Source organism: Rana temporaria, chromosome 3, assembly GCF_905171775.1.
Source record: "Rana temporaria chromosome 3, aRanTem1.1, whole genome shotgun sequence".
NCBI lineage: Eukaryota > Metazoa > Chordata > Amphibia > Anura > Ranidae > Rana > Rana temporaria.
Window position 1 is genome coordinate 391,397,613 of NC_053491.1, and position 16,698 is coordinate 391,414,310.

Here is a 16,698-nt window from a genome sequence, read left to right on the forward strand (position 1 = left end):
TTTCGATCACTGCCGCTGGCTGTAACCGGCAGCAGTGATCAATGTATTCTGACAGCTGGAAACTACAACAGTACAGCAGGAGGGTTTTGAGCAATTTTCTTTCCTTCAACAAAGAAAATTGCATAATGCAGGGCCTGCCTTGTGGCCCTTTAACACAAGCTTTCCAATCGGGTCCTCCTGTCAGTTTTTTAGGCGGACCTGATTGGACTCACCTGCTATCTGATCCTGTGCCAAATCCAGATGGATGGTGTAACGGGAGGGCCCGTGGGACCCAGAGGCTCTTGCAGGGTGTGGGGTACTCCTGTTTCAGCTTCACCGATGACTCTTGTGTCTAAAGTCATCCTATGTCCACTAGGGGCATAGGATGACTGAGAAATTATATCTTGGATTACAGGAGATGGGACAATAATGATAATTCACAATGTATTCCAGGATATCTTGAAATATTACAGGTTGTTGATTCTAAACCCAACCACTCAATAGAAAGAGTAATTCATTCAGTGTGGGAACACAGACTGTTAAGGTGTTTAATGTCGTCTGCTACTGTGATGTAAATGAACCTTAGTCTGGCTCTCAAGAACCTTTCATTGTGTGATGCTAATTGACACTGTATTGTGTGAATTTCTATTGATGATAAAAGTGTATTGTATAGCAGGTGAGAAGAGCTTATCTCGAAGTCACCTTGTCTGGGTAAATGATTAGTAATTAGCTCATGTAGATTATCTCGGAGACAGAATGTCTGTCTCCTAAAAGATGTGTATTGAGCTCCTTGTGTCATGTTGTGGGTGGAGTTGGGTCATTGTTCATTGTGGTTTCTTAAACTGTATATAAGAAGCCTGAGTTTCCCATTAAAGTCTATCCGTTTTGAACCAGAGAACAGAGCTGTGTGTCTCGTTTCTGGGGAATCCATATGGGCCGTGTTCGTCTGCTGGATTGTGGAGTGTCGATAAGCTGTCATGGGTTGGTGGAATGGAATATCGTAAACTGCGTTAACCCCTGACCGTTACAGATAGTGACCCTGTTTTACATCCGTCTGGTGGATGGGATCAGATAAAAACGGACAGGCAGTCCGTTTATATCCGAACCTCGATAGAGGTGAGTGGGACTCATCACAGGTCCAATAGGGCAGCCGATTTTTTATTTTATTTTTACCAATTGGGGGTGTGTACGTCAGGCTGGCCTCCCTGCCTCTCTGGCCCTGGGACAGCCCTGCCAGCATACTCTAAAGATAAAAAAAGATCACTGCCCTATCATTTGGATGTTGCCATATACTGTCTTTGGCTATTTGTTCTGCATGTCTCACCCGAGATTTATAGCTGGCAATATTGTATGTAGATGTCTCGCTAGGTATATGCTTTCTACAATAATGTGTGCCTTTTTGTTCTCTTTTCACTGCCAGCCCCTTCTCATAGATCCTTTGTACAACTGTGTAAAACTGGATACACACTTTACAATTTTCTGTAGATTTATTTTCCTTCAGATTTATCAAAACCATATAATACGAGGTCAAACCTTAAGAGTTTTGATTTGTTTGCAATCAGGCAGGCCCGTGGCACTACATGGTTTTGGCAAATCTAATGGAAATCAGACAACAAAAGTTGTATAGTGTGTATGGGGTCTTAGTGTCATATAAACCAAAGCCTGTAAATACTCATTAGCTCCAGTCTTTACAGCCGCTCCTCCTCCGAGTGTAGCTTTAGATTGGAGGAGGAGAGAGGACACATCCATGAAACATCAGAGGAGAGCAGGCATGTGACCGGCCAGCAAGAATGGGGCTAATAAGGTACTTATCGGTTTACAATGATAGACACTTACACAATGTAGGAAGAATCTATGAGAAGAGACTGGCAATGATTTTTTTTAAACTTTAGAGTATGCTGAAAGTGCTCTACCAGAAGACTTGGGGTCTCCTGGGAGTGCAGGGGGGCTGTGCATTGAAAGGGGCTGTGTACTATGCAAATGGGGGGGGGGGGGCTGTGTAATGTGAAGGGCAACTGTGTAATGTAAAGGGGGTCTGTGTAAACTTTTTTTCATGAAACTTCCCTCTTAAAATTAGGGTGTGTGTTATACGCCCATAAATACGGTAATTGCATTTCCATGTTCTGTGTACTGTGGGAGACTATATATAGCGAAGGCAAGGTTCTGGGTTTAGTAACACTTTAATGGTCAGGCTGAATTTACCAGGTTGATCACTCAACCAGTCTAACCATTAAAGAGAGATGCTGTCATTTTGCCAAGTGACAGAGTCTCCTAATAGAAGCCCCTCCAGCAAAGTATGCTTACCAGTCTACACTCTGCCACCTCCCCACTACAGGAATCAACCCTGATGGTATTAGAGCTTACCTGGGTGGAGGACATCACTGCCCCACAATTGGTGGTTAGCCTGTGACAGTGCCTTTTTTTGACTTATGGTATGTACAATCACAAGTGCCAGACCAATGGTTAGAAGAGTCAAAAAGTGCTTTATTGTTCATAAAATGATCATACAGCAGCTTGTGCTGTTAGGGGCAAATGCCCCCTCCACTTTCATATTAGGGCTTAGTGATGTTTTCACATTTGAATGAACACCTGGAAGCAGATGGCATATACATTTTAGGCTTCATGTACATGGGATGTTTTAAAACCTCTCCTAAATGATTTAACTTGACAGATAGTAAACCGTGTTTAAAAAAATTTCAGTTTTGCCGCGCTTGCGTTTTAGGAGCATTTTCTTTTTTTAAACTGGCAAATGAAAAGCGCCTGTTAACGAAACGCGAGTTACTGCGTTTACACGTGTTTACAAGCTTTTACAGGCATTTGGCGTTTCAAATGCCTCTGGACATTCATCCTGAACAAATTTTTTTGCTTTCCAAAAAATGCTTCTAAACTCAACTGCCTAGAAACGTCCGTTTACCAGCAGCAGTGCACATGAAGCCTTAGGCGTATTGCTTGAAAGGGAATTAGATGGTGCATAATTCTGCCAGCCACCCCAGTCCGACAACCCACAACAAGCAATTAGTATGCAAAAAAAACATTCAGGCTAGGTTCACCCCCTGCAGTGATTTCTGCTGATGGACAGCACCTGTTTCTGCAGCTGTAACCACCCGCACAGAAAAATGCGCCTGAGATGGGTGAGGGTGGCTTTGATCCTATTGGCATCTCCATGCACTGCAGAACGCAGTGCGGCTTCCTGTACTGGCAACTGCGCTGGACTTGTAGTTTCCATGCAGGATGCATTTTCAAAAATGGAGCAGCAACTTTTTTCCTGCGCTTTTCAGGAGGCACATCAGCCCCTTCAAATGTGGAGCTGCACAAGTGTGAACCTAGGGTAAGCTAAAAGATGCTGTTTACTGCATAATTTATTAAAAATGTATATCCTTAAAAATGCTGATGCACCCAAAACTGCCACCTTCATGTAACACCTCTCCCAAAAACAAGCTGGCCTCCTTGTCGCTATGGCAACCTTCCCATGGCTGCTGGACTCCCTCTCTTTCCAGCACTGAGTCTCTCCCTGATCTCCTCTGTCTGTTGGTGGAGCTGGTTGTGCCAGGGCATCCAGTGGATATACTTGGCAGAAACGGAGGGCCTTGTTTTCTTTTGTGGCCTCTTTGATGTGTTCACAGTGACCACAGGGTACAAAGTGCTCTCATTGGCTCTGTGATTTTTGCCTGTAATCTAATGACTGCTCGATCGCAGGCATAGTGAGTGTGCCATTTTTTTCATGGTCAGGTAGGGGGGTTAATTTTGTATTTATTTTTTTAGCTACCAGCAGGTTATTTAAGCAAAACTCTTTGTAATACCCCTTTAAATGATTAAACAATCTGGTTACCTATACCAAGCAGTCAGATTTCAACACACAGCAGTAAGATTACTTTTGATTGGTTGCTGTGGGTTACTACAGGTTTCAGGTCGCCTTAGTAAATACGCTTTCATTGTTCTGTAAAAGCTGCCTTTAGCCCAAAACTATTTCATTTATAGTTTCAAATGCTGTCAACTCCCAGTTGGCACTTTTTAATTTATGTAATTGTTTTTATAGTTTGCAATTTAATTTGTCACATTTATTGGCAACGAGTGCTGTCAAAACATTCAGTTTTGAAATATGTGATTTTAAGCGTTAGTTTGATGATCACTTTCTTATATTACCAAAGGAATCCAACATCTGTGTGATAATTATTTTTCTTTTTTTTTGTTGATAGGATGAGATCATTCACGATGAACACTGCTCAGCATGCAAACGTGGCAATAACTTGCAGCCCTGTGGAACCTGCCCAAGAGCTTACCATCTAGACTGCTTAGACTCACCTGTGAAAATAGCACCCAAGGGGGTCTGGATGTGTCCTAAGTGCCAGCAAAAGGTGAGAAGAAGCGAATCAAACCCTATTGTTAACTGTACAGTTTTCACTTTATTCAAAGCTGAACTCTCGGATAAGCAAACATTGGCTTGGTACAAGAAGCATGTGTTTTCTTGCTTAAATCTTGGTGTGCTTTGTGTATTTCTTCCAGATCTGTGCCATATTCCAGTGTGAAAAATGATCTCTTTGCAGGAGCTTCCTGTAACAAAGACCGGTCACTGCAGCACTGTCTGCTTGTGCAGGGTGACTGGTCAAGTATGCAATAATTTCTGGGTTTGTAAAGGCGCTTAGTATAAACAAAAGATATTTGTGACTATCGAGGAATATTTTAAATGCAAGTTTATGTGTCTGAAATTTAGCTTTAAAGAGGTCCTTTCAGTACCTTTCAAACCTACATGAACAAACTCCTCCTGAGTTACAATATATAGCAACAGTATATTTTTTTGTGCTTGATGTTAGATGTTAATAGAGGTTCCTGGACCTTGGAACTCGAATGTTGCGTACACACGGTCGGAATTTCCGACAGGAAAAGTTCAATGTGAGTTTTGGTCAGAAATTCCGACCGTGTGTAGGCTTCATCGGACTTTCCGATCGTCTGTATGCAATTCCAGCACGCAAAAAAAACACACATGCTCAGAATCAATTCGACGCATGCTCGGAATCATTGAACTTAATTTTTCTTGGCTCGTTGTAGTGTTGTACATCACCGCGTTCTTGACGATCGGAATTTTGTGTGACCGTATGTATGCAACACAAGTTTGAGGCAAAATTCTGTCGGAAAATAATCCACGGTTTTCTTGTTGGAATTTCCGATCATGTGTACGCGGCATTAAAATTTCCAATGACCCGGGTTACACACTGTTATTGGGAACTATGGCATCATGGTAAAGGTGGAACGTACAGTACAAGTTTCAAAATCTACAACAGTATGAAGTAAATTTAATATTCAGAAGTAAAAAGAAGTTTACTTTTTTATACTGCTTACCCTTGGGCTCAAGTCATGTGACTTTGCCTAAGCTGGGATGATATCATCAGTATGCTGCAGGCAGGAGGAAGCATTTCTTCAGTTTCCTCTACCCAGTGATTAAACTGCAACATTGTACCTTTGTAGAAATTCACAACAAAAAGGCTGCAGTAGGGGCTCATTGGAACAGACAGGTAACAGTGTCTTTTGAGGGTCCATGCACACTGGCTTCTCCAGGAGATTTGTGTTTTGCCTGTACAGTAGAAGCAGCTCAATGTTATCCTAAGTGTCCATGCACATTAGGACACTCAGAGCCATATTGTAAGCTCAGCAATTAGAGGCATGAAAAAAAAAAAAACCTTCTTCTTTGCAATTTTAAGAGGAGTTTATTGGCAGAAAAAAAAATGCTGAGTGCTCCTAAGTTCTCCTAAAAGCTCCTAAACTCCTGTACAAAATGCGCACTATATGAGTGTTTTTTCCTGCCAAAGGAACTGATGTTTTTTTAAGACCAGTTTTGTAAAGATCCAGGTTCAGGTACTCACTGATGCATTTCTCAGTGGAGCCTCTTTGTCATATTTATTCCCCATTAAAGCTGCTTTTCTGCAAGAGGTTTCAATAAAATAATTGGACTTTAATCAGACAAAAAATTCATAGGAGCTGTTTTAGTGATTTAAATACCTAGGCTGTTGTTATAATAAATCACTTTTATCTCCCTTACTCACAGCGGAAGAGCAACTAAAGCTCAGACTCCAGTACCAAATACCTTCATAGACCAGAGCCAGACAAACAGACGCTCCCACTTCATTATTCAGATGGTCTTGTTGGCTAAAATGGTACAAAGCAGTAATTTTTTTTCTCTGACCATAGATGGCAGCACTTCAGTGGATTTGTGGGGATCATATAACACTCACAACCAGTTGGCTATGGCCATCTAGTATGCAGAAGATAGTCACAAGGAGCTGCTTTAGGCATAATACATTGATGATTAATATATATCCTTGAAGGGTTCATTGTGTATCACTACTGGCTTCATGAAGGGAAAGGTACATTTTAGAAAAAGTTAAACCAAGCCCTCACATATTGAAACACAGATGTAAACATGTAAATGTTTTATGGTATATCAGGCCTTCGGACTGCCAAATCCTTCTTGTTGATGTAAACCAGGTAACACTGTTCAAAAGTGCTTTCACCAGTTGTGGACTCTGGGCATGCTGTATGCGTTTGTAATACGCTCTGTCCTTCTTCCCCACTGCTGCTTCCTCCCCTCACCATTTTTGGCAATTTGAATGGTCGAAAGTTGATCTGTAAATACACCAGCTGTAGATGCATTTTCAGACACCAGACAGAGAGATACAAAGTAACATTCTTACTGTTTACTCTGTTGCAGTTATCTGCAGATTAAAGGTTGAATTCACACTATGCAAGCCGGCAAATTGCAGTGCAACCGGAGCGATCATCGCTCTGGCCGCACTTGGTTCAATGGGAACTGTGGCATTCAGCGCATTGCACGGCTCCCTTTTTCTTGTTTGTTTTGTACAAGCTTTATTTGAAGTGTACAAAATTTAAACGTCACTTACTGCAAAGTCGGGCGGCGTGCCGAGCTGCCTGACATTGCAGTGCGATTCGGGCCAGTGCGCTGCAATAAAATGCAGCATGGCTGTATTATAGTGGTAATGGGACCTAAAGGAAACAATTTTTCCTGTGTGTCCTTGTGGTAAAATGTCTGTCACTGAACATAGTGTAAATTGGCCAAAGGGGTGAGACACCACAAATCTGTCAGATAAAACAACCTGATGTGAAAAAAGTTTTTTTTTTATATTATTCCAAAATAACACCTTATTAACTCTTAAAGGAGTTGTAAAAGCAGAAGGTTTTTTATCTTAATGCATTAGGATAAAAAAACTTTTGTGTGTAGCAGCCTGACCCCCTCCACCAGAACCCCACTAATTACTTAACTGAGCCCCATCTCTCTCCAGCGATGTCCACAAACATCTAAGCCGTCCGGGACACTCCTTCTGATTGGCTGAGACACAGCAGTTGCGTCATTGGCTCCCGTGGCTGTTAATCAGTCAGCCAATCAGGGGAAAGAGGGGGCGGGGCTGGGTCAGGGCTCCGTGTCTGAATGGGCACACAGTGCTGTGACTCAGCTCCAGTGCCCCCATAGGAAGCTGCTGACTGTGGGGGCACTCGATAGGTGGGAGGGTCCAGGCGCAGAAAAGCAACCACACAGAGGAGGCAAGTATAATATGTTTGTTATTTATTTATTTTCAAACAAGACTTTACCATTACTTTAAGCTATCCTAATCAGCCCTAAAACTTTCCTTTGCAATTATTTTCCTTTTTGTTTTGTTTTTTCTTTTCAATTTTTCTAAGCATTAAGATCTTGCCTTTTTTAGTTTTAATTTGTTTTGATTGTTTATTTGTATTTGTTTGTCTTAAAAAAGGTAAAACCTAAAAAAAACATCCTTTATTTCATTTATAAATACCTTTGCAATGCTTTGTACCAGAATGATGATTTAAAATTTAAATCAGCGCAAACTATAGTATGATATTTATGCTTTTTAGCTGTGTCCATGGTTGTAAATACTGCACTAATGATGTCAAAGTTTACTTATTCCTAAAAAAAAATTACAAGCTTTTTTTTTTTTTTCCACTTGTGATTTTTAACTAGAATACATTTTTTTTGCAAATGCACCTCTGCTCCTTTTTTCTCTGCTTATTTTGAAATATGTCTAATTTTTGCTCTGGTCTTTCTTTGTCGGTCCTTAGGTATTAAAGAAGGAGACAGTGCCATGGAGTGGAGCTGTTGCTATCGTCCAGTCCTATGTAACACATAAATCAGGTATGGTCCTTACTATTATGACTGATAGTCATGCATGGAGTGAGAGAAGCTGTGTAGTAAGCTGCCGTTAACTTTGATACATTTACTGGTGACTGTTAAAGGCATACACCTGTAAGGTTAGTGCGTGTGTGGCATTGGGGTTCAGGTGATGACAGATGAAAGAGAAGAGGACGTTTTTTTTTCTCTGGTATAAAACATGAAGTTTACCATAAGAAACTGCATTATCATAGTGGCTGAGTCACCTGTACTACCTAACTATGGCACCATAAGTCTAACATAGCTAACAGAGGGGCCCCTCGGATTTTGTACAAGTGATTAGCAGAACAATAATAAAAAAAAGTCCCCAACACTTAATGCCTGGTACACACTACCAGGTTTTTTTTTTTTTTCATTCAACCCAGCAGGCAAAATGAAAACAAAATTGAGAAGCTTGAAAGGAGCCCTAACTGTCCGATGTTAGTACAGCGATCTCCCTGCTGAGCTATTGTGTTCTGACAGGGGACTGCTCCTCCCCCTGCCAAAACACACTGGTCAGCGCTGATTGGTTGCTGGCTTTCTAGAATGCCCGCTTGACAGAAGCCAGCCGGCTGGTGTACACGCGGCCCGAATGTTGGCCGGTTTCTGTTGAACCATTTAAACCGGCCAATATTTGACCCTTGTGTACCAGGCTTAATCTAGCTCAAGTCTGCTTAGAGCTGAATTTCAGCCTTAACTTCAAGTGATTATAAAGTAATTTTTTTTCTATAAAAATAACAAACATGTTATACTTACCCCCAGAGCAGCCCAGATTATCCTCTTCCCGTATCTCTCTTCTATGCTCCTGGCCCCTCCCTCCTGTCGAGTGCCCCCACAGCAAGCAGCTTGCTATGGAGGGCACCTGAGCGGCATCAGACATGCTGCAGCCCGGCTCCCTCTCTCTCTTGATTGGCTTTGACAGCAGCGGGAGCCAATGGTGCCGCTGCTGTGTCTCAGCCAATCAGGTGACTGAGGCCTCGTACACACGACCGAGGAACTCGTCGTAAATGAAACATTGTTTTCCTCGATGTCGAGAACCTTGACAAGCTTTCTTTGCGTACACACTGTCAAGACAAAATCTCGTCGTTCTCAAACGCGGTGACATAAAACGCGTACGACAGCACTATAAAGGGGAAGTTTGAATCCACTGGCGCCACCCTTCTGAGCATGTGCGGGTTTCTAAGCATACACACAAACATGTTTCTCGTCGAAAACCAGCCCGACGAGGAAATTGAGACTCCCGGCGAGGAAAAAGAGAACTTGTTCTCTTTTTTTCTCATCGAGTTCCACAAGTTTTCTCAATGAAAAACATACACACGACCGTTTTCCTCGGCAAAAAAGCTCTGCCACCAAGTTTCTTGATGTATTCTGTCGAGGAAAACGTGTCGTGTGTACGAGGCCTGAGACATTTGTGGACATCGCTGGACAGAAATGAAGCTCAGGTAAGTATTAGGGGGTGCTGGGGCAGCTGCTCTACACAGAAGGCTTTTTATTTTAATACATAGGATGCATTAGGATAAAAAACCTTCTGACTTTACAACACCTTTTAGTTTTGCAACAGTTGTACGGGCTCCTCTCCTGTTGCTTACTCTGATTTCACTGCATACAGAGGCTTTCACAATTTGTGTTAGAATCTGCAGCACGTCAGATAGAGCCCATCTAATTTTCTGACGAGGGGGCTGTCCCCCTGTCAGAACACAGAAGCTCGGCAGAGAGATTGCTGTACTTATATCGCATAATTAGTACAGCAAGCTCTTCCCAAGCTCCTCCGTTTTTTTCGTTCACCCTGCTGTGTTGAACAAAATAAAAACGTGTGTACCAGACTTGAGGATAGGTCAGGGCTCTGTGCAGGCCACTCAAGTTCCTCCACACCGAACTGATCAAATCATGATTTTATGGAGCTGACTAGAACAGCAAACTGTTGAAAATGCACAGTTGTTTAAATGGTCTTTGTATTCTGTAGCATTAACAGTACCATTTACTAAAAACAATATTTGGAGGGGTGTCTAGATACTTTTGGTCATAGAGTAAATGTGATTGTTGGTTGTCCACAAACATTTGCCCATATGTAGCTGGATTCATGTACAGTTACGACGGCGTATCAGCTTAAATGTACGACGGAGCGGATTCGGAGTTACGACGGCGTATCAGTAGATACGCCGTCGTAACTCCGAATCCGCTCCGTCGTACATTTAAGCGTATGCTCAAACTGAGATACGCTTAAATGTTGCTAAGATACGACCGGCGTAAGTCTCCTACGCCATCGTATCTTAGCTGCATATTTACACTGGCCGCTAGGGGCGTGGACACTGATTTATGCCTAGAATATGTAAATCAGCAAGATACGCCTAATTACGAACGTACGCTCATCCGTCGCAGTAAAGATACGCCATTTACGTAAGGCGTTTTCAGGCGTAAAGATAAACCACCAAAAAGATGGCGCAGCCAATGTTAAGTATTGACGTCGGACCAGCGTCGTATTTTTCACGTTTTACGTCATTTGCGTAAGTCGATTCAGAATAGGTTACGAAGTAGGTTACGTTCACGTCTAAAGCATTGACTATTTGCGCCGTTCGTTCGAAACGCCATTTACGTGAGGTCACGATTAATTTCCATAAAACACGCCCACCTCTTCCACATTTGAATTAGGCGGGCTTATGCCGGCCAATTTACGCTACACCGCCGCAACTTACGGAGAAAGTGCTTTGTGAATACTGCACTTGCCTCTCTAACTTGCGGCGGCGTAACGTAAATAACATACGTTACACCCGCACAAAGTTAAGCCGCAGTACGTGAATCTACCTAATAGTGTCCATGCATTGGAACTAGCAGAAAACCCAAGGTTATGTACACAGCATTTCATGCAGCCACTCAGGCATATGTGTCTAAAATTAGTCTGAGGCATTGCCGCAGCACCTATATACTCCTGCTCCTTCGTTTGCCTTTTAAATCTATTGCTGATTTCCTTTACAGCACAGTGAAACTGTGTTTGTGGCTGACAGCTGACCCTCTGTGTTCTTTTTCAGTGAAAGAAGAGGAAAAAAGAAAGTTATTGAAGAAAGGTAATGAGTTAAAGAATGAACAGAGACAGCTAGAAGATCAAGAGAGACTTCTGAGAGAAGCTATAAAGGTAACATTTCCAATACCTTGGAAATCTTGATTGAGTCCTCTAACCCTATTGTAGTTTATTTTATGTTATTTTATACATTTATATAGTGCCGACAATAATTCCACAGCACTTTACAAGAAAACAATGAACCCTTCACATCTGCGCCAGACACCAGAAAGAGCTTAAGAAGTTATGCATCGCACACACACCCAGTGATAGTCATACACACACGCACAAGGCAACTGGGAGAAAAAATATTTCTAAAGCCCAACGTTTTTTTTCTTAAAATGGAGAAATGTTAAAAAAAAAAACTAGCAGGTTTGTATCTCCATCTGTGGCCCCTTGGGAAGATTTACCCTCTCTATCTGTTCTTTTGTCTATTGTCTATTGACACACAAAAATGATGGGAAATCCAACATTTTATTTTAACTGCAACAGAACATGAGAGGGAGATTTCCACTCGAGACACCTTTTTGGTAACAACTAAAAAGGTTTTTCTCCTCACTTTAAAATTGTCCATCACTTAATGTTTTCTGGGATAGAAAGTGAAGTGAAATCTGAAATGAACAAAAAAAGTTTGTTTTAACTATCTATGCAAAATTAAGAAAAAGCGTTGTCTTCAGATATTCTTTCACCTACCACAATATTGTGAGAGAATACCAAAGCACCCAGAGAAAGCCCAAACAGGGAAGCAATTTAGAGACTCCACGCAGATTGTGTGCTTGGAATTAAATGCAGAACATGAGTACTGCAAGAATGCTCACAACCTAGTCCCACCAAACAAAAGGTGAGCTGGCTCCAACAGCATGATCTCCTCACTGCAAGGTGCTTGCCCAGTCTCAGCTGAAGCAATAATGAAAGGAAAATCCGGATGGCTGCACACCAAACCGAGATCCAAATGCCTTTATTCACATAAAAACCATGAATAACATGTACAGGCAAGGTAGGAACAGGGCTTACATGTTTCACACATAAATTGGGCTTTATTAAAGTCCCACCAATTCCTGTTTTAGTGACTTTTACTTTATTTCTTCTTCCTATTAGTAAAATAAATATTTTTTTTATAAATGTATAAGCATTTAAACAGGGGGCATCCATGACACAGGAGTCCCAGAGCACTTTCCTCACCTAAAAAACAGTCCTAAAAATATTAAAATACCCCTCTGTCACTTTAGGAAAGTATACACAAACATACATGCAACAATCATGACGCCTACTAGTGCCATCTTTATTGCATCTGTTGACTTGCGTGTCTGTGACGTAAGACTAAGCAAGACTTCAGCAATTAAAAATCTGCCCTCCAAAAAAAAAATTCTGCCTTCACATTGCCAAGCAGACTCTCATTAGCACTCTCTCATCCAGTCCCCATAAACTCTTATTTACCTTTAAAGTGTTACTAAACTACAACAGTAAATAAGTCTGTATATGCAGTAAAGCATGTTTGTTATACTCCCTGTGGAACCTAAGGGATTAATCATCCGCATTGCATGTAAATGCTGTTGGATCCTGTCTTCAATATCTACCCATTCTTTTGCTGTCCCCATCCATCTGCTGATAGTACAGTACATTAGTAGTAAAAAAAAAAATAATAATAAAAATCAATAAAATTATCTCCTATTTTGTAAATGCTATAAATTTTGCGCAAACCAATCGATAAACGCTTATTGCGATTTTTTTTTACCAAAAATAGGTCGAAAAATCGGCCTAAACTGAGGAAAAAATTATTTTTTTTATATATTTTTGGGGTATATTTATTATAGCAAAAAGTAAAAAAATATTGCATTTTTTTCAAAATTGTCGCTCTATTTTTTGTTTATAGCGCAAAAAAATAAAAACCGCAGAGGTGATCAAATACCACCAAAAGAAAGCTCAATTTTGTTTGGGAGCCACATCGCACGACCGCGTAATTGTCAGTTAAAGCGACGCAGTGCCGAATCGCAAAAACTGGCCAGGTCCTTTACCTGCATAAAGGTCCGGGTCTTAAGTGGTTAAACTGCTGTCCTAAAAATCACAAAATATCTAAAACCAATAGTCACTACTCTGTACTCCTACTCTTGGACCTCTCTGCTGCTTTTGATACACTTGACTACCCCCTCCTCCTCAAAAGTTCAATGCCTTCGGTCTCTGTGACTGTACTCTTCATTGGTCATACTACCTATCCCACCACACCTTCAGTGTCACTTACAATTCTTTCTCACCACTCCTCTTTCTTTTTCGATTGCGATCCCCAAGGTTCTGTTCTTGGACCTCTCCTATTCGCCATCTACATCTCCCCTGTGGATTATCTGATAGCCTCTTATTGCTTTCAGTACTAATTCTATGCTAATGACATCCAAATCTATCACTTTACCCCTAAGCTCACTCCATCAGTCTTCTCACGCATCACTAATTAACTAACAGACATATCATTCTGAATGTCACACCACTTCCTCAAACTCAACCTTTCCAAAACCAAGCTCATAACATTTCCTCCTCCACGTGCTCCTTGCCCTAACTTCTCAGTCAAGATCAATGGCACAACCATCACCCCTGGACTCTGAACTCTCCTTTCAGCCCCACATCCAATCACTTTTCAAATCTTGCCACCTCAATCTCCGCAACATCTCCAAAAGACGCCCCCTCATAATCAATGACACCACAAAGCTCCTAATTCACTCCCTGGGACTACTGTAACTCCTTCCATTGGCTTACCTTTACATGGGCTATTCCTCCAGAGGTCCATCATGAATACTGCCAGACTCATCCACCTAACCAACTGTCTTGTGTCTGCCACTCCTTTCTGCTGATCCCTCCGCTGCCTTCCACTCACCTAACAAATAAAAATTCTAAATACTAACAACTTATAAAGTCATCCGCAGCTCTGCCCCCAGTGACATCACTAACTCAGTCTTAAAATACCAACCAAATCATTCTCTTCATTCCAAGACCTCCTGCTCTGTAGCTCCCTTGTCACCTCCTCCCATGCTTGCCTCCAGGACTTCTCTCGAGCCTCTTTAATCCTCTGGAACTCCTTACCCCAATTTGTCCAACTATCTCCTCTTCTGTCCACTTTTAGGTGATCCCTAAAAACCCCTCTCTTTAGAGAAGCCTCGTCCGCCCCCACTTAATAACTGTACTTTTATTTTTGCCAACCCACTTAGTTGTTACCTTTTTATAATTACCTTCTTTTTTAGATTGTAAGCTCTAATGAGCAGGGCCCATTGATTCCTCCTGTATTGAATTGTATTGTTTGCCCTCGTATTTTGAAATGCTGCGCAAACTGTTGGCTTCATAAAAAATCCTGTATAATAATAGTATTAATAATCAAAGGTATGCCTTTTACAATATTGTGTTTTACACTTTAAGTGACACTGGTGTTTCTTTAAGTAAAATGTAGTATGTACAGAACACTGTATATTCCCATTAAGGAATCATGCTAATCATAGGTCATGATACTTTGGAGCAGTAAGTTAGCAGTTGGCACTCTTGCTTCCTAGCTATAGGTTCCAACAAACTAACGGTCCTAACAGCAACATGGAGTTTGCATATGTTTCCTGCGTTTGTGTTATTCAGTAGATTAGGATTTCTGTAATTATAGGAATTTAGTCAGCAGTATGAGCGGCTACCAAGTTTGAAATGTCTGCCACAGGGCAACCTTTGATTAATTTTCCATGCAAACGTTTCACGTTTGATTGGGGTGTACATTGAAAATGTAACTGCTTATTCAGAACAGTGTCGTCAGTACTGCATTTCCTGCATACCGGTCCAATCTGCGATTATTCATTCATAAACTGAGTTTTCTTATCACGTTTTTAACAATAAGCAACATATTGTATTCTCTCCCTGTTACAGAAATGCTCAGAGCTGAAGAATAGCTTGCTGGCACAGCAGAGAGGAACTCAGTCATCACTGGAACGCCTCAAAAGTCTCATTAGACTGATACAAAACGAACAGATGCTTCAGGTTACCATGACAACCACGACCACCTCCTCCTCCTCATCCTTGCTAACTGTCCCCTGGATCAAACCCTCTTCCGCCACCCCTGCTTTACACAAAGGCCTGCAGCAGCCTCAGACCAACAACTGACATAGCCAGATGGAACAATAACTTTAAGCAAATTTTGCCAAGAAGGAATACACGAGAATAAAAAAAAATGAAAGGACTGCCTGTCATTTTGTACTCTACAAGTACACGCTCATCAACCGAACTCGCAAACGCATTAACGTGGGTTGTGACAGCGGCAATAGCGAAGAGACCAAGGCGTGCTACGCTACATGCCAACACCTTCAGTGCTTATGAGTTTTTTCATTTTACTTTTTTTGGCCTTAATAACTTATGGATTGTTATAATGAAAAAAAGCAGAAAAGAAAAACTAAGTGAAATAATGGGCCAAACTAAAGCAAGAGTCACGGGGAAAGTTGGATCTTGCTTAAATCAGTTCAGCTTTTTGTTCTTATGTCAGAAGGCTGAAATATGGTAGTTAGTACGAATGGGGCTTCAGGACTGTATTTGGGGGTTGTGGGTAGATAATGGAAAAATGGTAGTTTTTCTTTCGGACTCCAAATAGCCCTTTGACGTGAAAATTGCCACATGTATTCAGGTTCATTGTCTAAGGGGCTTCTTTTTTAAAACAAATAAGGGGTAATGTTAGAAACTACTCCGAGCCTTTAAACAAAAAAGATTTTTTTTCAGTATTAATACAGCTGATATATTAAGAGAAAACTGTATAAACTTAGCGTTTCTAGTGGGATATCGAAGTATTTTCATGCCGATGCTTGTGTATACGCTCGACTATTTATCAAAAAACGACTGTACAATTCCTTAACTTCATTAAGGTTCTTTATACTTATTTTGCTATTGATGTCTGTCATGCAGCTTTTTGTTTTCATTTCCTTCTTTGAAAGATATAAGACAAAGTGAGTAACTTTGCTAGAGCGACTTATTTTACATTTTGGTAAAGAAGAATTTCTTGCTCTTTCTTATTTTTTAAACAGATATTTTTATTTCTCTCTTTTTTTTTCCTTTCTTTTGCCAGCACAGACAATATGCCAAAAAAAACCTTAACCTTTTTTGTACTGCATTTTTATTGTAAAATATGTAATGTGAATGGAACAATATGCGTTTTTATTTTAAGCTCCAGAAGATTCTGCTTTATGGTACAGGAGATTTAAAGAAAAACTGCCTCTAGTGGAGTTTTACATATCTGATATAGCATTTTGTTTTGAATTACGTTTTTATTTTTTTAAGTTTTTGATTATTACAGAAATGGGATTGTGAGGGCAGGGGAGTCAGTCACATTATTTTTAAAGATACGGCTTCTAAAGTGATGCATTTGTTGTACATTCATTAGCTAGTCTTCCTGATGCAACAGTGGTCAGCCAAGCCTAGCACCTCATTAGGCCACAGGATTGTCAGTGGCTCACTAGACAACGGAGCACCTTTAATTGCAACATGCATT

At 41.0% G+C, this 16,698-nt stretch overlaps 1 protein-coding gene across 4 annotated transcripts in view; it reads left to right on the forward strand.

Moving 5' to 3' along the window:
* The window catches only part of PHF21B (PHD finger protein 21B), a 161,487-nt gene extending 145,178 nt beyond the window's left edge, over positions 1-16,309 (forward strand). For all 4 annotated transcript variants that reach the window (XM_040345802.1, XM_040345803.1, XM_040345805.1 and 1 more), the window contains 4 exons: positions 4,176-4,334; positions 8,065-8,137; positions 11,179-11,282; positions 15,093-16,309. In XM_040345802.1, the coding sequence (XP_040201736.1) occupies positions 4,176-4,334; positions 8,065-8,137; positions 11,179-11,282; positions 15,093-15,326 (570 nt within the window). In that variant the 3' untranslated portion in view covers positions 15,327-16,309. The remainder of the gene's footprint in view (positions 1-4,175; positions 4,335-8,064; positions 8,138-11,178; positions 11,283-15,092) is intronic.
* The last annotated feature ends 389 nt before the right edge of the window (positions 16,310-16,698 follow it).